General features: G+C 40.8%; 2 protein-coding genes and 1 non-coding gene across 3 annotated transcripts; all 3 read left to right on the plus strand.

The window, feature by feature from the left end:
- The first annotated feature begins 944 nt into the window (after positions 1–944).
- Positions 945–5,141, plus strand: LOC141601220 (uncharacterized). The gene is made up of 6 exons (XM_074421485.1): positions 945–1,377; positions 1,420–1,511; positions 1,602–2,229; positions 2,315–2,761; positions 2,876–3,238; positions 3,811–5,141. The coding sequence occupies exons 1-6, from the start codon at positions 945–947 to the stop codon at positions 5,139–5,141; spliced, it is 3,294 nt and encodes a 1,097-aa protein (XP_074277586.1).
- A 285-nt stretch (positions 5,142–5,426) lies between these two features.
- LOC141601221 (uncharacterized) lies at positions 5,427–5,759 on the plus strand. Its single transcript, XM_074421486.1, has one exon. The coding sequence runs from the start codon at positions 5,427–5,429 to the stop codon at positions 5,757–5,759; it is 333 nt and encodes a 110-aa protein (XP_074277587.1).
- A 15,571-nt stretch (positions 5,760–21,330) lies between these two features.
- Positions 21,331–21,437, plus strand: LOC141603529 (small nucleolar RNA R71). The gene has a single exon (XR_012525399.1). It is a non-coding gene; the product is annotated as a small nucleolar RNA R71 (small nucleolar RNA).
- The last annotated feature ends 2,633 nt before the right edge of the window (positions 21,438–24,070 follow it).

The raw sequence follows: 24,070 nt of genomic DNA on the forward strand, positions 1-24,070 counted from the left end.
CCAAGCGCCCTGAGCAAGCAAACAAGACAAACGATCCCAATTACTGTCGTTATCACAGGCTGGTGAGTCATCCTATTGAAAAGTGTATAACACTCAAGGAGAAGATCATGCAGCTCTCTAAGGAAGGGAAGATCATTCTTGACTTGGATGACACAGTAACCACAAATCAAACTACTGTAGTACTGGAGCAACCTGTCGAGCAACCTATACAGCAAGGACGGTGTGTGTATATGTTGCAGTTCGGAAGTCTTGAGCCTGTGGCATTACGGATCCAAAGGTCATGGCCTTCGCTGTCTCCAACATCACTAGAAAGAAAGCTGATTCCTCAAGAGAAGAATGAGGATAAGAAAGATGAAGATGATGATGAAGGCTGGACTTTGGTGACGCGCAAGAAGTCAAAGAAACAAACAAGGCAGGCAGCGCAACCTGTTAACCGTTGAAGAAAACAATCAAAGAGGGAAAAGCCTTGCCGGTCCAAAGGGAAGAAGTCCAAAATAGTGGTCAAACCACATGTCTTGACTATTGATTTGCTGGAGCAAGAACCACTATGTCCCGTCACCTTAGAAGAATTCTTCCCGCGAGATTTCATGAACAAGGTTACTGTGTGCACCATCTCAGCTACTGAAGGTGGTGATGATAAAGAGAAGATAAAGGAAGGAGGCATAGATGATGCGGTATCACCACAACAGTCCCATTCTGAAAAAGAGAACGAAATAGTGGCTGCTCTCGATGCCCTTCCTACAAATATGAGGTGGAAGCAAATCTTTCATGTACCTAAATAGAAGCGTCAGGTGATAATTCAAGGACTTGAGAAGCCAGAGTTGTACACAGGCAAGATGAAAGACAAAATCGAGCCTCCTGAGCAATCAACTGGATGTGTCTCCTGCAATGCAGCCTTGAGTTTTTAAGATGAGGATTTACTTCTTGGATCCAAGCCTCACAACATGCCACTTTATATGTCTGGGTACATCCGAGGGCAAAAGGTCAAGCGCATCTTAATAGATGGAGGCTCAGGTGTCAATCTCATGCCAAAAGCTACCATGAACGAATTAGGGATCACGATGGATAAACTCTCCAGTAGTCGAACAATGATTCATGGTTTCAACTTGAATGGGGAGCGCGCAGTTGGCATGATCCGCGTGCACCTTACTATGGGTGATCTTTCTTTCGACACATTGTTCCATGTCATGGATGGCAAGACATCGTTCAAACTATTGTTGGAACGACCTTGGAAGCACGAGAACGGAGTTGTCGCCTCGACCCTCCATCAATGCTTGAAATATTATCGTGGTGGCGAAAGGAAAATAGACGAAGACGCCAAATCCTTCTCCAAGGCCGACTCTTTCTTCGCTGATGCAAAATTCTTTGAAGAGAATGGTACTTCTAGTGAATTCATGCCAACCACTATCTCTTAAACAGGAAAAGGAGGTAAGCGGGAAAAGAACATCATCAAAGAAGATATAGCCGCAAGTCCTGCTAAAGAAAATGATGTTAAGAAAGATGTAGACAAGGCTAGTAAAATAGCTACTCCTGTTGCATCACCCAAGAAGAAATAGACGACGCAGAAAACTACACCGCCAGTACTACGCTACATCCCAAAGTCTCGCCGCAAAGATGGAGAGAGTCCTTTTGCAGAGTGTCTAACGCTAAAGACAGAGCCTAAGGACAAAAAGTCAAGTCAGGTGATCAAGCAGGAATGGTTGGCCAAAATCATTGCACCTCTGCCAAGTTTATCTCAAACGAAGATTGTGAAACCTCCTCCAACTGCTTTCGTCTGTTCATCTTGTCAATCGTCAAGTGAGGAAAACAAAGGACTATTTGATTCCAATGATTACAAGCTACTGGCAAAGGCTAGATATGACTTTACAAATCCGACTCCTCTCGGAAAGGTTATAGAAGTCGAGCCTTACGGTTTTAGTAAAGCACAACATGAACTGTTCAAGCAAGATGGGAGCTTCATGGTGACCAAGGCCGGGCTCGGATATGAGTCTCCTGCACCTGTGAAGATTGGTGCTCGTATAAAAGGGGCTACTACATCTTCTCAACACATCACAGTGGAAGAGGTCGAAAAAAATGAAGAAGAAGAAGAAGAAAATAGGCATTCATCTTCAGTCTTTGATCGAATAAGTCCACCTGTAGGAAAGTCTCGTCCTTCTATATTTACAAGGCTGGGAAGGCCAAGTGCTCCAATCCAACACACTTCTGTTTTCGCTAGGCTTGGCAATCAAGGTGACAGTGAAGTCGAAAAATCAACGTCCTCGTTGCGTATAAGCAAGAAATGCACAATCCATGATCGGCGGTTCATCAAAAACAGTCTTCAGTCGACTAGGGGCTTCCAAGAATAATAGTGGTGAGGGTCGTCCTCTCTCAGCTTCTGCAACACAAAATGAAGAAGAAGTAAGAGTAAACGATGACTTGAGAAGCGCAATACCATCTCAAATGAAGCGAATGCAAGTAGTGGATATCATCCAGCATGAGCCACTCAAAGCAAGAAGACGCGTACTAGTCCTCACTGGTCATCCACAAAATGTTGAAGAGCCTATGCCTTCATCTTCACACCCCTGTGAGGCGAAGAAACCAAAAGACTTAGACGGTGCAACGTCGTCGTATCACATCACAGTAGAAGAGATACTTGACGAGAACAAAGAAGTTGAGGCCGACGAGGCCCCTGAAACACTTGAAGATGGGGGGCAATCGACTGTAGATGAACTTAAGGAACTCAACTTGGGAACTAATGAAGATCCTCGCCCCATTTATGTTGGTGCTCTGCTGACTAAGGAAGAAGAAGAGGAGTACTATAAGTTGTTGGTCGAGTACAAAGATGTCTTCGCTTGGAGCTATAAAGAGATGTCTGGACTCAACCTAAAAATTGCAGTTCATCGTCTAGCAATCAAGAAGGGCATTAGTCCCAAAAAGCAGCCTCAACGTCGTTTTAGGCCGGAACTTGTACCTGAAATAGAAAAGGAAGTCAACAAACTCATAGAAGCAGATTTCATTCGCGAAGTCAAATATTCTACCTGGATAGCAAACATTGTCCCAGTGACAAAGAAGAATGGACAATTGCGCATATGTGTCGACTTCAGAGACCTTAATGATGCATGCCCTAAGGATGACTTCCCTTTGCCAGTCACAGAGTTGATAATTGACGCAACCACTGGTCACGAAACACTCTCCTTCATGGATTGTACTGCTGGATATAATCAAATACATATGGCACCTAAAGATAAAAAAGCAACAGGTTTTCGAACCCCAAAAGGGATCTTCTGTTACACGGTCTTGCCGTTTGGATTGATGAATGCTGGCGCTACGTACCAACGCGCAATGCAAAAAATCTTCGATGACATGCTGCATAAAATAATATAATGTTATGTTGATGACGTGGTTGTCAAATCAAAGAAAAGAGAAGACCATATAAAAGACCTTTGAACCGTCTTTATGACTTTCGAACCGTCTTTGAGAGACTTAGAAAATGTCAACTCAAGATGAATCCACTCAAGTGTGCATTTGGTGTCACATCTGTAAAGTTCTCAGGGTTTGTGGTCAGACACATATGTATTGAAATTGACCAAACAAAAATCAAAGCCATCAACGAAATGACAAAACCAAAGACGCTGAAAGAGCTGCACGGATTACAAGGACGTTTGTCATACATTCGAAGGTTCATATCTAACCTAGCAGGACATTGCCAACCATTCAGCCATCTCATGAAAAAGGATGCTCCATTCCAATGGGATGAAAAATGCAAAAATGCTTTTGATAGCATCAAGAAGTATTTGGTCAGTGTACTAGTGCTGGGGGCACCAATTCCAGGAAAGCCACTTGTCCTCTACATCGCAGCACAAGAACGCTCACTGGGGGCAATGTGTGCTCAAGAAATTGAAGACCGCAAGGAAAGAGCACTCTACTACTTGAGTCGTACCTTTGTGGGAGCTGAATTAAATTACTCTCCCATAGAGAAGATATGTCTTGCATTGGTGTTTGCCATCCAAAAGTTGAGGCATTACATGCAGGCATATACTATACATGTGGTCTCGAAGGCTGAACCAATCAAGTACATACTCTCAAGACCAGTGTTATCTGGAAGACTTGCGAAATGGGCAGTGTTACTTAAGCAGTACGACTTGGTGTTCGTGTCTCAAAAGGCTGTGAAAGGTCAAACTATCGCCGACTTCTTTGCTGATCATCCAGTACCAGCAGAGTGGGAAATTTCAGATGACCTTCCAGGAGAAGAAATGTTCTACGTGGACGTTCTACATCCATGGCAGATGTACTTTGACGGTGCTACAAGAAAAGACGGAGCTGGAGCCGGAGTCATATTTGTAACTCCACAAAATCATCTCATGCCATACTCCTTTTCGCCCACTCAGTTGTGCTCAAATAATATGGTAGAATACCAAGCTCTCATACTCGGCCTGCAAATGGCGATCGAAATAGGCGTCAGGGATATGGACATCTACGGAGACTCAGAGTTGGTGGTCAACCAAGTCCTTGGTGAATATGAAGTGAAAAAGGAAGACTTGATCCCTTACCATCAACAGGCATTACAACTGCCAAACCAATTTGATGACATCCACGTTGGTCATGTACCGAGGAGTGCCAATATGTTGGCTGACGCGCTTGCTAATCTTGCAGCCACTTTGGCACTGGGGGCAGAAGAGTCTATGCAGGTCCCAGTCTGCAACCGTTGGGCAGTATCAGTGCCTGAAGAAGAAGAAAACGTAGATGCAACTAATATGATCTGTGTCAACACAGCTGATGAAGATGACTGGCGTCAACCTATCATTGATTTCTTGGACCACAAAAAACTACCTGATGATCCTCGACACAAGGTAGAGATACGTCGACGTGCTCCAAAGTTCATTCACTATAAAGGGACATTCTACAGACGTTCTTTCTCAGGCCAATGGTTGAGGTGTCTAAGCAAAGACGAAGCTGCTGAAGCAATGCATGAAGCTCACTCTGGCATTTGTGGTGCTCGTCAATCTGGGCCTAAACTACATGATCGTGTAAAAAGAATGGGATATTATTGGCCGACCATGGTGCAAGATTGCATGGACTTCGCAAAAAAGTGTGAACCTTGCCAGTTCTACGTAAACTTCATACACCAACCGCCAGAGCCATTGCACCCCACTGTTTTTTAATGGCCCTTTGAAGCTTGGGGACTTGATGTTGTGGGATCGTTTACTCCAAAGGCCTCAAATGGACACGAGTATATCCTCGCCGCCACTGACTAATTCTTAAAATGGGCAGAAGCCATCACACTACGGGAAGTGAAGAAAGAAAATGTTGTGGACTTCATTCAAACCCAAAACATCTACAGATATGGTGTACCTCAGCGTATCACAACTGACAATGGGAAACAATTCTTCAACCATCTGATGAGAATTCTGAGAGAAAAATTCAAGTTCAAATAATACAAGTCATCCATGTACAGTGCTTCTGCAAATAGTTTTGCTGAAGCCTTCAATAAAACCCTTTGCAACTTGTTGAGAAAAGTAGTAGCAAAGTCAAAGCGAGATTGGCATGAAAGGATTGGTGACGCATTGTGGGCGTATCGTACCACATACAAAACACCTACTCAGGCAACTCCGTATTCGTTGGTGTATGGAGTAGAGGCCGTGTTGTCATTAGAGCTACAGATCCCTTCCTTGCGCATCGCTATTCAAGAAGGACTCACAGATGACGAAAATGACAAATTGCGATTAGCAGAGTTGGAGGCTCTCGATAAAATACGATTAGAGGCTCAACAAAAGCTCTAGTGTTATCAAGCAAGGTTGTCACGCACATTCAACAAAAAGGTGCGCCTTCGGTCTTTCCAAGTAGGAGACCTCGTTCTTGCGGTACGAAGGCCAATCATCACCTCTCACAAGCCAGTTGGCAAATTCACCTCTAAGTGGGATGGTCCATACGTGGTACAGGAGGCCTACACAAATGGTGCTTACAAAATCGTGGATGAAGACGGTGTTCGGGTAGGCCCAATCAATGGGAAGTTTTTGAAGCGCTACTATTCTTAAACCCCAACAGTGAAGGCTTCTAAGCAAGAGCGTAAACTGCAAGTCAAAGCTCCTAAGCAAGAGGTTAAACTGCATACCAAAAAAAAAAAAAACTCACAAAAAAAAAAGTCGTTCCATCTTTTATGAACTACGTCGGCTTGATCTTGTGAAATACGCTTTGTGCTTCACAGGTACTTAGGCAGCTTGCGTGAACATGTAGCTCAAGTGCAGCCACACCTCCAAACAAAAAAAAAACCAAAATCCCTCTTTTGAACTACGTTGGCTTGATCTTACAAATTGTCACCCCTGGTAGCTTTATGAGTACTTAGGCAGTTTGAGCAAACACTTTGTTCAAGTGGAGCCACACCAAAAAAAAAAATCCCACACCAAAAAAAAAACACACACACCAAAAAATAAAAACAACACACACCCAAAAAAAAAAAAAACCAAAAAATTGCTCCTGGCCCGCAATAGCTTAAACTGTGTACGGCTAAAATTACAATTAACCGTCAGCCAAGTTTGTAAATTCCAAGACCGTGTTGATTGATGACGAATTCTGCTTCAGCCGAATTTCACACCCTTTGCTTCACGGTTAGTCTTGCGAAGATCACAAAAGTTGAAGGACCTTAAAAAAAAAAGCCATCGTTTGACATGATAAAGTACTCCGTAGCATTGTGCCTTGACACTTGGTAGCTCAAACTCTCTAATGGTCGACGGGTGTGTTCATTGCATGGTTCTTCAAAAGTGTGTCGCGATGACCCGAACGGGTTCACCCTGACACAGCCTATCGCGATGACCCAAAAATGTGTTTACCCTGACAAGTAATAAGTCTTCATCCTGTCGCGATGACTTAAAACGGGTTCACCCTGACAAATAATAAGTTTTCACGCCGCCTGTCGCAATGACCCAAATGGGTTCACCCTGACAACTCGGTTGAAAATTGTAAGTTGTCTCAAATATGAATTAATTGCTGATTGAAATAATGACTTGTACTCCGTAATTCTTATTAATAATCCAAACGGTAGTCGGTACGTGCTTGGCTAAAAATAAAACATCATTCCTGCAAATTGCCAACAAGCAAGCATACAACCAAAGAGGTGGGAGCAATATACACACATACAACACAAAATACTATGTATAAAAAAAAAGTTATTATTACCTTCAGAAGACGACAAATAGATTCTTAGTTAATTTATTGCTGAGTTGCCGACGACGAAAGATAGGCTCAACCTTATGGTAAATATGCTGCAAATTTCAGAGAAAAAAAAGGCATTGTAAGGCACATTTAAAGTGATGACGAGTGATATCATAATGGCCAATTCGTAGTTCAAGGATTTAGCCGAAGCAAACTTCTCTACATCAACAAGCTAGATCAGTTTATCAATGGTGTAAACTTTGGACGTCATGTAAAGCAGAATTCTGGGTAATAATATCTAGGATCAAATATAAGTCAAGCGCTCCGGGGTTTAAAATCTCGGCCGAGTTGTATCGGATTTTCACTCTATCGATACGAGATATCGGCCGAGAAATCACCGAGATTCACCGTGATCTGTCCGTCACAACCGATTAAGGACCGATTATACTGATACCGCGACTACGACCGATACCGAGATTTAAAACCATGCTTCGGAGTAAAGTTACGGTTAGATTGCCAAAGTTTTGATGAGTATCCATCGAAATCGGGTCAGTATTTCAAGATTATACCAAAGCATTCATGGCGGAAACAAGTAAACGTACGAGGCCAGAATGGCAAAACCAAGGCTAGAATCCGAATTCGGCATGGCATGATGTCGAGAATTGAAGAAAACATAGGAAAGTTATATATCTCAAATTTTGATTTTAGGTTGGCTGTAAAGTTCGGGAGTGCACTGTTTGGTTAAATTACAGTAAGTTTGGAATAAAAAAATCGAGACGGCGATTATTGGGTCAGGTAGTCAATATGAACTTGATCGAAGTTGTACTCAAATTTACCTAAAGCCGAGTTCTGGTGGAGAATTTCTCGATGATACTAAAGTGAATCAATGTCGATCGATAACGAAGTTTTGTCAGGTTTCAATATTTAAAATTCGGTCGGGTTTTAGAGTCCTGTAAACTGTTTTGGGATCAACGAAGAAGGCCAGCCGTATAAATGAAGGATTTCATTTGAAACAAAGTGTGAAACACACATATGGAATATCATTGTTTCTCCATTGTTATACACACATGCCGTTCATTCATATAAACAAAAAAAGGTCCAGCAACACAGGGCAAATTCAGTAGGAAACCTAGACAAAGTTCGGGTCAATACGAGACAAAATTCAAGCATTAGTGTGATTCGAACTCCGACAAGTTTCGGTTTGGGCAGAACTCTAAGTTAAGTCAAGAGTACGCCAAGTTTACAAAGAAAACATGGTCTAAATTCGGGTCGAGGATAAGCAAAGCATTGGTAGCACAGGCCCCGGTTTATCATGTTAAAGGCTTATAAGCCACCATGAATATGTTTAGTTGAAAAAAAAAGGCATAATGGAGAGTTATACACAAGAAAACTATCACAAGACTATACATCAAAACCAAGGGCAAGGAAGGAGAAAGTGGATAAAGAAATTACCTGTCTCAGTCAGGTATGTTGCACGATCAAGACGAGCACGAAAAATCGAAGTTGAAAGATTTTCGGTAACGGTGACGCTCTGATTGCATACGTTAAAATAAGAAAGGGGGTCAATATGTTGTGTGCTTGAAAGACACGGCCAGATAAGAAAGCAATGCAAGCAAGACTTTGCAGAAGAAGAACATACCGTCAAAGATAATGCTGCTGATGAGTGCATAGGACGACGGAACATAGCATGTATATATATGTTGTGGGTTTCCTTAAACCCTACCAGGTGGAAGGAGTTTAAAGTATTAAAAAATTTCCTAAAGATTAAAATATTGGCTTAAGTTTGTTATCATAATACCGTCTAACTTCAACCCTTATTGAAAGGTCAATGATATAAAAAAAAAAGCAAAAAAGCAATTTGACTAAAGAGGTGTCTGTCAATATGTCACGCGTTGAGTTGGATACTACTAACGAAGACGTTAAGAAATGGGTCATCCTTACGATAAGTTCTTGTACCTAAAGACTTTCAAGTCAAACACAAAAAATGTGTCAGCCGCCAAGTCCAAAAAAAAAAAATGACAGGGTGACGTAAAAAAAAAGAGGCTACTACCCTTACGACAAGTTCGGGTACGCTACTCGACTTCCAAGTCAAAGAAAAAAAAAGGTCGCTTGCCAAATCAAATAATGATAGTGTGACATTACAAGAAAAATGGATTGTCTCAACGACAAGTTGAGGTGCCCTTGACTTCCAACTCAAACACAAATTCACCCGCCAAGTTAGATAATGACAGGGTGACAAAAAAATGGATGTTGGAGGCAATATTCCGAGAATATTGCACATAGGCACAAAATCAGCACATAGGCTAAGAATATTGCACATAGGCACAAAATCAGCACATAGGCTTATTCTTAGCATGTAATACCTGTAATTTAGGAATAGCTATACGGAAACAATTAGATTTGATTCCCCGCAATAATCTCGTTTAGGTTATATATATTGACAACTAATTTGTGCAATAGAAGACACAGAAAAACACATTCAATATTATTCTTTGTCAAAATTCTATATGGTATCAGTTGGGTTTCGAATTCTCGAATCCTAAACTATGTCAGGCGATTTAATCATACCGAATTCTTCAACGCCGCATATCACCAAACCCGTCTACGCTCCTTCCAATTCCGATGGGGTCTCAACCAAAATTACTCACGTAGTGCTGAAAGACTCTAATTATGCGGAATGGTCCAAGGGTTTTCGCAATGGTTTGGGGGCAAAAAGGAGGATCTACATGATTGGTCTACGGCCAATTACACGGTGATCGCATGGATTTTCAATACAATAGATCCCACGACATTCGTACTCGCTTTTCTCGTGGTAATGGCATTAAGGTCTATCACTTGGAGTCGGAGATTGCAGACTGTAAGCAAAAAGACGAAGAGACCGTGATGGATTTTTATGGCCGTTTAAAGAAGCTTTGGGTTGACGTTAACGATTATGACGCCCTTCCTACCTGTGATTGCTCCGGTTGCCGGTGCAATATTTCTGTGAAACTGCGGTAGCGTCGTGAGACTCCGCAGACCCGTCAATTCTTAATGGGTCTTATTTCGTTCTATGCTACTGCGCGTTCTAGCATTTTGGGTACTGATCCTTTACCCTCTTTAGATTCCGTGTATTCCCGCATTGTCCAGGAGGAGGAGGTGCGTAATCTTACCCAGGAGTGTACCACGGCCATGGCTCTTGCTGTTCAAGGCGGTGGGCAGGGGTCCGGTGCTAAGCAGGGGAGGCCACGTCTCAAGTGCTTTCATTGCAAAAAGCCTGGTCACAGTGAGCCACACTGCTGGGAGAAACACAGGTATCCTGAAGGACCTGAGCCTCAGTCTGGTGGAGCCTCCGGTGCAGCAGGCAGTTCCTCATCTGTTAACACTAATGCGGTGTTCGGTGAGCCTTCAATCGATGTAAATCATATCCGACTCCATGGTAAGCACGCTGTCTCTTGGATCATTGATGCAGGTGCCTCCACACTTGTTTGTGTTAATATTCAATTGTTATAAGAGTGTGTTTCCATTACACCACTGGCAGTGGGTCTCCTTAACGGTGCTCGTCTCAAAGCCACACATCGAGGCAAAGCGAGAATCAACGCTGGCCTCGTGTTGCTCGATGTGCTTTACGTCCCAGATTTCACTTGCAATTTATTATCGGTTTCACAATTGCTAATTTCACAAAAAATGTGTATTCAATTCACTAATTCAAATTGTGTTATTCAGGACCCTACTTTGAAGAGGAGGATTGGTGAGGGTGCACTCGCGGATGGACTCTACCATTTGCTTATGGATACTCCGAGACGTGTTAATGCAATCGAAGATGCTGGGAATGTCGATCTTTGGCATAAACGGTTAGGTCATCCATCTTTAAAGGCAATGGAGTGTCTTTCGTCTATTAGAAATTTTAAGCATTATTTGGCCAATAATAAACATTGTGATATTTGTTTTCGGGCGAAACAAACTCGGTCCGTTTTTCCGTTAAGTACTAATAAAGCAGCACATTTGTTTGAGCTTTTGCATTGTGATGTTTGGGGTCCCTATGATCCGAATCAGGCTTTGTGGGTCGCGTTATTTTCTTTCACTTGTTGACGATTTTTTTTCGCAATGTGTGGGTTTTCTTAATGAAATCAAAGGATGAAGTAACTCGACTTATGAAAGAATTTTTCGCGTTAATTAAGCGACAATTTAATTCCACTTTTAAACGAGTAAGGAGTGATAATGGGACAGAATTTAAACCCCTAATTCCTTATTTCTGTGAGCAAGGTATGATTTTTTGAAACGTCTATGGTCAAAACCCCTCAACAAAATGCTCGGGTTGAACGCAAGCACCGTCACATACTCAACATGGCTCGTGCTTTAAGATTTCAGAGTTCTTTACCGACTGATATTTGGGGTGAGTGCGTCTTAACAGCTGCACATTTGATAAATAAGACACCAACTCGAGTTTTACTGGGAAAAACACCGTCTGAGTTGCTCTTTGGTAAACCGGCTGATCTCAATTTGCTTCATATTTTCGGGTGTTTAGCCTATGCTAAGAATTTATACCCAGTCGATAAATTTGATAGTCGTAGTCGGAGGTGTGTTTTTCTCGGATATCCTTTTGGTAAAAAGGGTTGGAATTTATTTGATCTTGAGTCGGGTACTTATTTTCAGACACGTGATGTGAGCTTCGTTGATAACATTTTTCCTTTTGCGCAAAAACTAGAGGAGGGTTCAAATGATGCTGTAAGTAGTGATGGGGAGCCTTCTGTTCCCGACGACGACGACCCCATTCCCGCTGCTGTCAGTTCCCGTGTAGTAGACAGTGGGGAAAGTTTGTCTGATTCTGGTAATGTCGAGGAAGAAGTTGACAGTGGTCCTGGTTCTGAAAATATTGAGCACGAAAATGGGTCAGAAATAATTACTGAGGAAGGTGGGGAAATTGCGACAGAAGGAGCTCTTGGGCGTGGGAAGCGAGATAAAATTCCGAATAAAAATCACAAAGACTATGTTCGTTGGGATTGCATTAACACGTCCTTGGATGAGTCACCCTCCGCCAATTCCATCTCAGGTAGTTCTTATCCTTTAACTCATTTTGTGAATTACGATAATTTTTCGCATCCGCATCGTCATTTTCTTGCAGCTCTCACTCGAAATATTGAGCCCACATCCTTTAAGGAAGCAATGGGTGATGTTCGCTGGCGAAAAGCCATGGCCGAGGAAATCGTTGCACTTGAAACAAATAATACTTGGACAGTGAGTTATTTACTATCCGGGAACGTCGCAATTGGGTGTATGTGGGTGTTCAAAATCAAACACAAATCCGACGGTACTGTGGAACGGTTTAAAGCACGTCTCGTGGTACTCGGTAATCACCAAGAAGCGGGTGTTGACTTCACTGAAACGTTTGCTCCGACGGTTAAGATGGTCACCGTGCGCACTTTTTTAGCCGTCACAACTATTAAGAAGTGGGAATTACATCAAATGGATGTGCATAATGCTTTTCTTCACGGCGACTTGTCGGAAGAAGTATATATGCGCATGCCGCCTGGCTTTAGTAAAGGGTTCAAGGGTAAAGTTTGTCGCCTTCGCAAGTCACTATACGGCCTCCGTCAAGCTCCGAGGTGCTGGTATGCTAAACATGCTACGACTTTATCTTCTTATGGTTTTATTATGAGCGCTTCCGATAATTCTTTATTTACTTTCCGCAAAAATGGAGTTGAGATGCACATTCTTGTTTATGTCGATGATTTAGTTATTGCTGGAAATGATACACATTCTATTTCTCAATTTAAGTCATACTTAAGTAAGTGCTTTTATATGAAGGATTTGGGGAAATTGAAGTATTTTTTGGGTCTTGAAGTTGCCCATAGCTCGAAGGGACTATTTGTTTGTCAACGAAAATACACCACCGACTTATTATCTGAAACGGGTCTTCTTGGTTGTAAACCCGTTAGTGTTCCCATGGAAGAAAAACACCAACTTGGTCTTGCTAAAGATGCTCCTCTTGAAGATGGCGCAAAGTATAGACGGCTGGTTGGTAAACTTATTTACTTGACTTTCACCCGATCCGATATATGCTACTCGGTTCATATTTTGGCACAGTTCATGCAAAAACCGACACCTACTCAATGGGAAGCGGCATTACGGGTTGTTCGTTATTTGAAAAATAATCCGGGTCAAGGTATTATCTTTCGTGCTGATTCGGTTTTAAAGCTTGAAGCCTATTGTGGTGCGGCCTACGGCAGTTGTCCGATTACTCGTCGATCCATTACCGCTTACTTCGTTTGTTTGGGTGGCTCTCCTATCTCCTGGAAAACGAAAAAGCAAGCCACGGTCTCCTTGTCCTCTACCGAAGCTGAATACCGGGCCATGACAGCCGCCACATGCGAAATTTTATGGTTGAAGGGTTTGCTTGACGGGATTGGTATTCCTACTCATGAGCTCGTTCGGTTACATTGCGATAATCAGAGTGCCAATAATCCGGTATCTCAGAAAAGGTGGCCCTCCTTCATTTACATGAGATTCAAAAGAAAGTCCATGCTGCTCCCACAAATGTTGGTTGATTTACAGGCTACTGAGAAAGTGGCTGCCTCTGCTTATAGGTATTTGGATGCTGCTTGGAGAAGTTTCCTTAGTAAAAACGCTAAGGTCCATTGGATGAGTGATGGGGATGATAACTCTAGTTACTTTCATAGTGTGATGAAAGCTAGAAGACTTCAGAACAGAATCCTGTGCATTCAGGATAGACATGGGGCTACACACACCACTGTTAACAATAAAGAGGAGGCTTTCCATGATTATTATAAACAGCTGCTGGAGTCCAGCAAAGCAGTTGGGGATGTGTACTTTCCTACTATTAGGCAAGGGAAGGTTGTTATTGTGGATCAAGCTAACTGTATAATTAGAGATGTTACTAATGATGAGATTCATGAAGCTCCTTTCTCCATTCCTGCTAATAAAGCTCCTGGCCCAGATGGATACTCATCTCAATTTTTTAAAGATGCTTATAGTATTGTGGGGAAGGACATTGTTAAGGCTGTCAAGGAGTTTTTTGGTTTAGGTAAACTTTTGAAGCAGATTAATTCCACAACTTTGACCCTTATCCCTAAAAAAGAAAGACCTATTAATGTGGCAGATTTCAGACCCATTGCTTGTTGTAATGTCATCTACAAAACCATTTCTAAGGTGATTTGCAATAGGATTGTTGTTGTGCTACCTGAGATAATAAGTGCAAATCAAAGTGCATTTATTAAAGGAAGGGAAATTGTGGATTATATTCTTATTTGTCAGGACTTAGTACGGCTGTATAATAGGAAATCTTGCTCTCCTAGATGCATAATGAAAATAGACCTAAAAAAAGCCTATGATTCAATTGAGTGGCATTTTATTTTGCAAATGCTGACTGCCCTAAGGTTTCCCTCCCAGATGATCAGATTGATTATGGTGTGTGTTTTCTCTCCCTTGTTTACCTTATCCCTTAATGGGTCAAGTTTTGGATACTTTCAAGGGAGGAGAGGTATTAGACAAGGTGACCCCATGTCCCCCTTATTATTTACCATTCGCATGGAGTATTTGAGTAGAGTCCTTTCTGTAGTGACTGATAAGATGGATTTCAATTTCCACCCTCTCTGCAGAGCTATGAAGTTAAGTCATCTTTGTTTTGCAGACGACTTACGCATGTTTTGTAGGGGAGACGGAGAATTTATCAAAGTGATTTTAAAAGCATTTGCTACTTTCTCTAATGCTACTGGACTGGAGATGACCTATGATAAGTCCAATATTTATTTCAATGGGATCTGTCAAGCTGAGGTGGAATATGTGTTGAGGGTCTCTGGGTTCAAGGAAGGACAATTTCCTTTTAAATATCTTGGGATACCTATATCTTATAAACGTATCGGCATTGGGGACTATACTAGACTGGTTGAAAAGGTGGTTGCTAGACTTAGAGGATGGGGTGCTAAGAAACTTAGCTACACTAGCAGACTTGTCTTAGTTCAAAGTGTGCTGTCACAGCTTCATGTGTACGGGTCTAGGATCTTTGTTATACTAGTAACAGTTATTGATAGAATAACTACTATCTGTAGGAATTATTTATGGTCAGCTTCTGAGCAATATGGGAGAGCACCTGCAGTCTCCTGGGAGTCTGTTTGCACTGATAAAAGAGAGGGGGGCTGGGCATTGTTAATAGCAGGCAATGGAACTTGGCAATGATTGGGTACCAGTGGCTACAGTGTTAAATCTGGGTACCAGTGGCTATAAGGGCCCCAGACTAAGGTTGATTGGCACCCTCTGGTTTGGAACAAGTTCAATGTTCCTAAACACTATTTCATTACGTGGCTATGTGTTAAACATAGACTTTTAACCAAGGATAGACTACTGGCTTTTGGAGTCCAAAATGATGGGCTGTGTGAGATCTGTAAGGGTTGTGCTGAGACTCATATACATTTATTCTTTCAATGTCCGTTCGGTGTCAACTGCTGGAGGTTGTTGCAGACTTGGCTTGATGTTCCCCTACCTGGGCAGGACATTATTAACTGGTGTGTGGAATGGAGATGCAAATCCCTTTTGAAGAAGCACATTGTGTTTGCTGCTGTGGCTGCTGTTCTTTACTCAATTTGGCAGTGCAGAAATAATTGCAGGATTGAATAGTGAGTGAGAACCCCTAGAGCTGTAATTCATGAGGTTCAACTGAGCATCAAACAAAGATACCTATCCAGACGATGGCCCTCTAGATTTCAGCAGTTATATGTGTTTTAGAACGCCTTATATGTACTAGTCCATTTGTGTGCGTAGGTGGTATCATTCATCTCAAAACCATGTAAACTGTATGTTGGTGCACTTATGTTTATTAATATATTTCACATTCCACCAAAAACAATTGTTGATTTAAACCGTAACATCTACTGTGTCCTTTGGAAAAGGCGCAATACTTCATGCGTCTGTTCTCGAGCTGGGTTCTGACTGTGAAGTCAGAATCACAACACGGTTATTGTTCGTTGGTAGATTTAAGATGGAATATCGATATTAGACTCGAATTAATGTATTTTAACTGATCATATGTATCTGGGCAAGTCATAAAATGAATTAAAACGAGAAATTACGGCAGTTTACATGATTATGATTATACGATGAACTCGTGTCGGAAATACAAAAAGGCAAAACTTGAGGTTAGATTAAGACGAAACTGGGCAAATAAGATTCGGAAGAAAACTTATGTATCAAATTGGGACTCCCAGAACCTCGACGTGAACAAGTCGAAACCCCGAGGAATCGATTTGAATTAAAACGGCGAAAACCCGCAAGTATTGAATTACTCGGGATTAAGGACGAATTAAGCATTGTAATTAAAAGGGAGTTGTTGAAATATGATTTATATACTGAAATAACAAAGAGAACGAAGGAAATTGAAAGAATAAGAAAAGGAGGAAATTTGCAGGAAGTCGAGGAAGAAGAAGAAGGGCAGGAGCAACAGGCAGGCTCTGGAAGAGGCGCAGCAAGGCTGCGATCCTTCCTGAAGGCGCAGCTGCTGCTGCGTTTCTTTTTGACGTCTGACCTCTGCTGTTTCGTAAAAAACGGTTTTAAAAGGTGGATTTTAAATCGGTTTTCGAACGTGCTCTTAATATAGATTTACATTAATTGATACAAAATAAAAGTACAATAATAAAATGGGATTTACACCCTCAGACTTACATGTTTGACGAAACAAGATTGACTAAAGTTATCGTTTAGTGATTGCTCGACTCGAATATGCGTGGAAAGTGCCCTCGTTAGAGGATTTAGTAGATTGATTAGGTTGATTAAAGGTGGAGTTGGTCAAGTTGGCCGGTCTATGCAACGTGACTGGGACTCAGAATGATCTGAGCTTACGTGGTCGTTTGATTAAGCACGTAGGCGTCAAAAGGCAATAGCGTAGTCTAGAATGCAAAGAGAGAGAGAGAAAGGGCGGAACACTCGCGTGCCAAAAATGGAGGCCGAAGGCCTCTATTTATTCTAAACATATGAAAGACTTTTGGAATGACTCGGATTTGGAAACAAATATCGAAAATATTCTAAAATGCGAAAAGAGGACTGGAGAAGAGCCGCAACAACTACTGCGTTTCTTCGAAGAAGCGCAACATTTGCTGCGTCTTTTCTCCAGCGGTTTCCTCCTTGGCAAGAAAGATTTTCGCGTTTTATTATGGAATTTCGGTATATTTACACTTCCTTACTCCATGAAACACAATATTACTGTAGATATTTACTTAAAATATTAATTTTAATTAGGAATAAATATCTACAGAATTCTAGAACATTAGGAGTCAAGGTAAACAAAGTCTAATTCCGTCAAGTGATTGGCTTCCTATGTAGCAATCAAAGTGTTAGCCACGCACTTGTGCCAATAACTTATACTCGGATGGTGAATGTACAAGGTATGACACTCCTTGAAAGTAGAGAACTCACGACTGGAGATAGCTTGCTAAAGTGTTCGGCATCAAATTCAAAGGTTTCTTTTTGAATCGGTCATGGTTCTTAAGCCCAAATACTTTACCAAAATCACTTTTATGCATTGTTCTAGTCTTGTTTTCGAGACGGAATTCGACACAATCTCGAGTCTCAATTTTATACTCCTTAAAGGAACTAAGGAATTCCAATGTCAAAGAGGGTATGTCAATTCATTCATTTCAAAGAGGGTTGATAAACCCATAGACTCGAAGAATGTCTTTATTTGCTCAAGGACACACAATTTACTCAAGGCATCTTGACATACAAATTTTGTAGCTAGAATCTTTTTCTTGGCTAGGGATTCGAATGCAAGCCTATGCTTATCGGATATGAAAGTTACCTCCGGATAATTCTTCAATTGTTCCACCTACGGGATTGAAGTAGTAGCTTCCTCGATAGCATTGACGGTTGATGGGGCTTGCTCCCTTTGTTGAACCAACACCATTGCTTTGGATGCTAGAGCTTGTTGTCTTTTGGACAATGTTGGTGTTTTTCTTGCCTTGATGCCTCCCTTGGTTCTTGCCATTGCTATTCTCCTTTCAAATTAAGTATCAACAAACCAAGTAAATGCTTGAATGCCCCTTTCTTCTTCAAGTTTCAATTGAATGCCCAATCAATTTGTGGATTTTCGAATTTTCACAACCCTAGAGAAATTGATTGATTTTGTGAAGAAATTGTTGTTTGAATGGTCTTATGTTGATGAAGGAGTGATTTGTTTTTTATTTGAGAAAGTTTTGATTTGATTCTGGTGAATTTGGATGAGAAATTGTTGTTTTTGGATGAGGGTTTGAAGGTTGAAGTGAGGAAAAAATATTGTGTTTGTGTTTGAATGAAATGAAATGAAATGAATAAGAGGTGTTGGTCCCGTGTTTTGGTGATATAGCAGGTCGGGACGGGCGACTTAAGGTGGAGTCGGGCGGATTTTCATCCAGTGGAAAATCAACTATCTGCAGGGCTTTGGAGACGGGCGTCTTGAAGTCAAGTCGGGTGGATTGTTGCTTTGCTCGCTCGACTTGTGCCTGAGACGGGTAAATTATCTTCCAGTGAAAAATATAACAATTGAGAGCTCCTCCAGTCTCCACGACTTGAGCTGAGGTCGGGCGACTTTAGCAGTGGCTCGCTCGACTTGAGGTCGGCTCGGGCAGATTTCTTTTCAGAGCAAATTTCCACTTTGTACTTCTTTCTCAGTCCTCACGAGCTCAGGTCTGCTCGTGGGGATTTTTGTCCCGCATCAATCGTTCTTCTTTTCTTCGTCATTTTTTCTTGGGTAGCATTACAAAGGCTTGATTAGCCTAGGCTTGTGCTTCCCCACACTTGATCACCAAACACTACACATTTAAAGCACATTAAAAATTCCTCCCTCATTTGCTCTCATGTTATACAAATTCGTCAAACAAAGCATGTAAAATGCAATGCAAAAATTGAGTAATGTACTAGTTAAATGAAATGCAAGTTAAGAGGTTAGAATATTTACAAATGGTGGTTTAGCGAGGACTCCACCAAACTCTCCTTCTTTTGAGAGCTGTCAAGGGGGCAAAGCCAAGGTGTTGTTGATGTTGCTCAACACCTTGTAGAAGTAGTCAAAAGCTTGTTCATTTTCATGGTAAAGGTCTTGCATAGACTATTGCACATTGTTGCCTCATTGTTGTAATCCGAGTTAAACGGTTGACAAGGATCCATCAAGCCTTGGTCTAGAGTCATAGCATTCCCAATGTAGGGACTAACCAATCCTTCAAATTCATTGTCCCGTAGACCATATACTTCATTCGCTTTCTCCCCTATGTTTGGTGGATTATGAGTTGGCAAGAGCAACTCTCCTTCCTTGTTACCATAGCCAATGAGGCCTTCATCTATACTTGTCATGAGTGAGCTTTGCAAGCTCTCATTCTTGTTGTGAAAAATTCCATGCTCTCCGAATAAAGCCATTTCAACACCATCAATATCTTTCTTCCAATTGGGCGGTGTGTCTTTGCCCTTCTCTTTGAGATTCCCATCTTTGCCTTGTTATTTGAGTGGAGATTCCATCTTCGTCTTGTGACCCTTCCGAGTATAGTGATCAACCATAAAGCATGGCTCAAACAAGTTGGGAGCTCTCATAGTCTTATCAAGGTTGAAGGTGATTGTTTCATCACCTACTTCAAGTGTGAGCTCTCCATGTTTCACATCGATCACCGCTCCGGCGGTGTGTAGGAATAGTCTTCCTAGAATGATTGGAATGTTAGAATCTTCCTCCATATCAACAATGACAAAGTCCACCGGTATGAAAAATTTTCCAACTCTCACAGGTACATCTTCCTATACCCCTAGTGGTTTCTTTGTTGAATGATCCGCCATTTGTAAGGTCATGTTGGTGCACTTGAGCTCTCCCACTCCTAGTGTTTCACATACCAAATATGGCATGACACTCAGACGTGCACCTAGATCACATAGTGCCTTGTTGATTGTGGTATCACCAATGGTACATGGAATGGAGAAGCTTCCTGGATCTTTGAGCTTTGGAGGGGAATTCCCTTGAAGAATTTTACTACTCACTTTTGTGAAGGCAATGGTTTCCAATCTTCGGATGGACTTCTTCTTGGTAAGGATATCTTTCATGTATTTTGCATAGGCCGGAACATGATGGATTAGCTCCGTGAATGGTATAGAAACCTCTAAGTTCTTCACAAACTCCATGAACTTTCCAAGTTGCTCATCAAACTTGGGCTTAGCTTGGCGACTTGGGAATGGAAATCTAATCACAATAGGCTCTTTCTCAATTTTTTTTACCTTCTCTTCATTTCTCTTCTTGGATGAGTCATTGGTAGTTGTCTCTACCACCTTAGTATTTCTTCTTAGTGGTTCAATCACATCACTTTGCTTGTCATTCTCCTCAATAATACCTTCTTTACTTGGCAACTTTGGTCCCTCAAATCTTGTACCACTCCTCAAGTGGATGGCATTGATGGTCTCATGTCTTGTGGGAGGATTATCTTGAGGAGGTAATTGTCCCTTTTGTCTTTGGGAGCTAGAAGAGGTCAATTGAGACAATTGAGTCTCCAACATTTTTGTGTGAGCAAAGATATTGTTGATGGTGGTGTCTTTGGCTTGGCTATCCCTTTGCATTTGAGCAAAGAAATCTTGTTGGCTCTTTTGCATTTGGAGGACTACTTTTTGGACATCAAAAGCTTGGTCATTGGGTTGATTGTAGTATGGTCTTTGAGTAGGATTTCTCATTGGAGGTGGTGTGTATGTGGTTAAGGGTTTTGGACATTTTGGCTTTTGTATGAAAAGTTTGGATGGAATTTGGTATTCTCATTGTAGTAGTTGGAATAAGGGGTGCCATTCTTGTAGGCTTGGAAAGCATTCACTTGTTCATTCGTTCCCCTACATACATGTTGATCATGTCCCAAGGTTCCACAACTCTCACATATTCCATTTGGGATTGAGGATGCCGCCATCATAGCATTGACATGTTGTTTGGGTGATTGGGAAGCTTCATCAAGCTTCGCCATGTACTTCTCAAACTTTAAGTTTATGGTGTAGATATGAGCACTTAGTTGAACACCCAATTGTGTGATAGAGTCCACCTCATGCTTCCCTCCTCTAGTGGCTTTTCTCGGCCTACTATATTGGGAATTATAAACCGTCATTTCTTCGATTTTCGCCCATGTTTGGTTGTCATCAACCTCGGTGAACCTCCCATTAGAGCCCAAATTAAGCATATTTCGTGAGTCTTCATATAAGCCATTACAAAATAGTTGAACAAGGAACCACTCGCTTAGTCCATGGTGAGGACAAGAGCGACAAGTATCCTTGAATCTCTCCCAAGCTTTATATAATGATTCCTCATCCCTTTGCTTGAACCCAGTGATTTGGGCTCTCAACATGTTAGTCTTCTCTGGAGGATAAAACTTCTTATAGAAAGCAAGTTCTAAATTCTTCCATGAATTAATTCCAAGGGTAGCCTTGTCTAGGCTCTTTAATCATTGTTTTACGGCTCCGATCAAGGAAAAAGAAAACAACACCCATCAAATTTGGTCTTGAGTCACTCCGGTTTGAGAGATTACATCACAATAGTCACAAAAAGTTTCCATGTGTAGATGAGGATCTTCATTAGGCATCCCTCCAAATTCACTTCTCTCAAATAATTATATGAATGCGGATTTAATAATGAAATTACCGGTTAGATGTGGTGGTGTAGGAGTACCATTTGGTAGGTTCTCCTCGGTTGGTACGGAATGAGATGAAAATTTAGGCATTGTGGGTTGATTTTGTGGTTGGTTTTGAATTGGGTTATTCTGTCCTTCTCTTGCAAAAGGGTTGGTAAACTCAATACTATCCGATTGGACAACACCGATGTTCACAAGTTCTCCAATACCCAAACTTGTTGAAGCCTTCTAACGGTTCTTCTAATGTTGGTCAAGGTTCTTTCAATTTCGGGATCAAAAGGTAAAGGTCTACCTTGTGATCTCCTTGACATGCAAAAATCAAACAACTAGAAAACAATTAAATCTACCTTGAGGAGTTTGACTTCCCCAAGGTTAAGAAAGACACAACTAAAAACAACAAATGATAACAACTCAATTGAACACCGTCCCCGGCAACGGCGCCATTTTTTATTCGGTCCAAACTATATCGTCTAAGCTAACCAATAAAAAAATATTTATAATCTAAACAAACTACTCTTAGTATAGTGTTAAGTAAAGGTCGGATCCCAAAGGACGGGTATTGAGTTAAGTTATCGGTTGTAGAAAGCTATGTCATAGGGTGTCATAAATTGGGTTGAGTTTTGAGGTAACAAACTACACTACTTAACAATGAAATTTAAAGAAATGAAAGTAAAACAAGCAAGAAAAGTAGGGGTTTGTAAACAATAGATTAAGGCACTAGGGTGTCATGGGTTCATAGGGGATTCATGGTGGTGATCATACGAACATGATTACATAGTTGCAAGCAAATTATTGTTGTAGTGGAATCGAGTTAGTTTATGTCTTACAATTCCTAGGAAGATTTGGGTCCCGGAGCCGAGTCGGCCAAGCCTGTACAACACCTACAAGTCGACTTAGTTTCTTCCTAGTCACTTTTATACATGGTCTAACATGACTCGAGTCAGTTTATATCTTACAAGTCTTGTTGAATAGATAAGAGATGTATGCATTCAAGGCTTTCAATCAAGCTATTTATCAAGCATAACATGTCCATAAGTTGACACTACAACAAGCAAGCAATCTTATAAAACATATTAGATTAAGTATGAATCTTGTTGGAATAAGTGTCCTCCGACAATAATGCGATCACAACTGTCGATCATGATGATCACATGTTTAAATCTCATTTTAAGAATACATGTGGGATGTAATATTTTACAGTCAACTGGTCCACACATATCGGTAATGATTGGCTGACTAGAGTTTGACATTACTGTCGTGCGACGGTGGTGATCAGTTGATCCCCTTAGGTCTACCTATAGGGAAATACTCTTAATTGATTATTTAATTAATCGTATGCCGATACGAGTTAATTAAATTGCTTAAAATTGACGGATGATTTTGTGAGTAAAGTTAACGTGTCTTATTGTAATTTGATTAAATGAGATATGGTCTAAGTAATCGAATTGTTGTATTACTTTGATAAAATTATTGTTTACGAAACAATTGAAATTGAATGAATAATTTATTATAAATACAAGACGTTGTAATTTATAATTTGATAAACCATTTTGGTACAAGTGATTACAAATTACTAGTGGATTTTGTATATGACATATTTTATGAGTATGTTGATTTTTAATATGTTAAAAATACATTACAAATTCACATGTCAAGTAACATGTCATATATGTCACAATTGACAAATGACAAAATAAAATGGTTCTTCCATTTTATTTTGTATGTACCGAAATATTGGAGGGAGTATTAGTGGATAAATTGTGTTGATTATTTTAATAAGAGAAAACACAATGATTAAAGCCTAATAGTAGCCATGCAAACCTATTTTTCTTGGGAAGAAAATGAGCATGATGCATTGGCTCCCCTCCACCCAAGCCAACCGGTTTTCTAAGAGAAAGGTTAGAGGGTTTTTCCTCTATTATTCATTCACAACTTAATAGATGTTTTTCTAGTGTAAGAAAATCAAATTCTCTCAACAATTTGTGGAAATACTTAGAGAAATAAAATCTCAAAAATCTCTTCTCTCTTGACCGAAATAAGAGAGAACAAATTAATATTTTGTGTCATTTTTAAGTAAGACTAATATTGTTACTAGATCATAATAATATTGGTTATTAAGGGTATTCCTTGGGTATATGCTTTTGGGAGAGGTTCTAATTTGAACCTTGTTCATCCATTGTTGGAAAGCTCAAGAACTAACAAAAAGGAGATCTTATTGGTGCCCAAATGGCCGAAAATATGATGGTGAGAAATTGATTTTTCCATCTCCTTTGATTAAGTTTGCATGCATAAGATCTTGTATTTATTTTATGACCAAATAAATTGATTCATATATAAATTTTGAAACTAAT

The sequence above is a fragment of the Silene latifolia genome, chromosome 9, assembly GCF_048544455.1.
Source record: "Silene latifolia isolate original U9 population chromosome 9, ASM4854445v1, whole genome shotgun sequence".
Lineage (NCBI taxonomy): Eukaryota > Viridiplantae > Streptophyta > Magnoliopsida > Caryophyllales > Caryophyllaceae > Silene > Silene latifolia.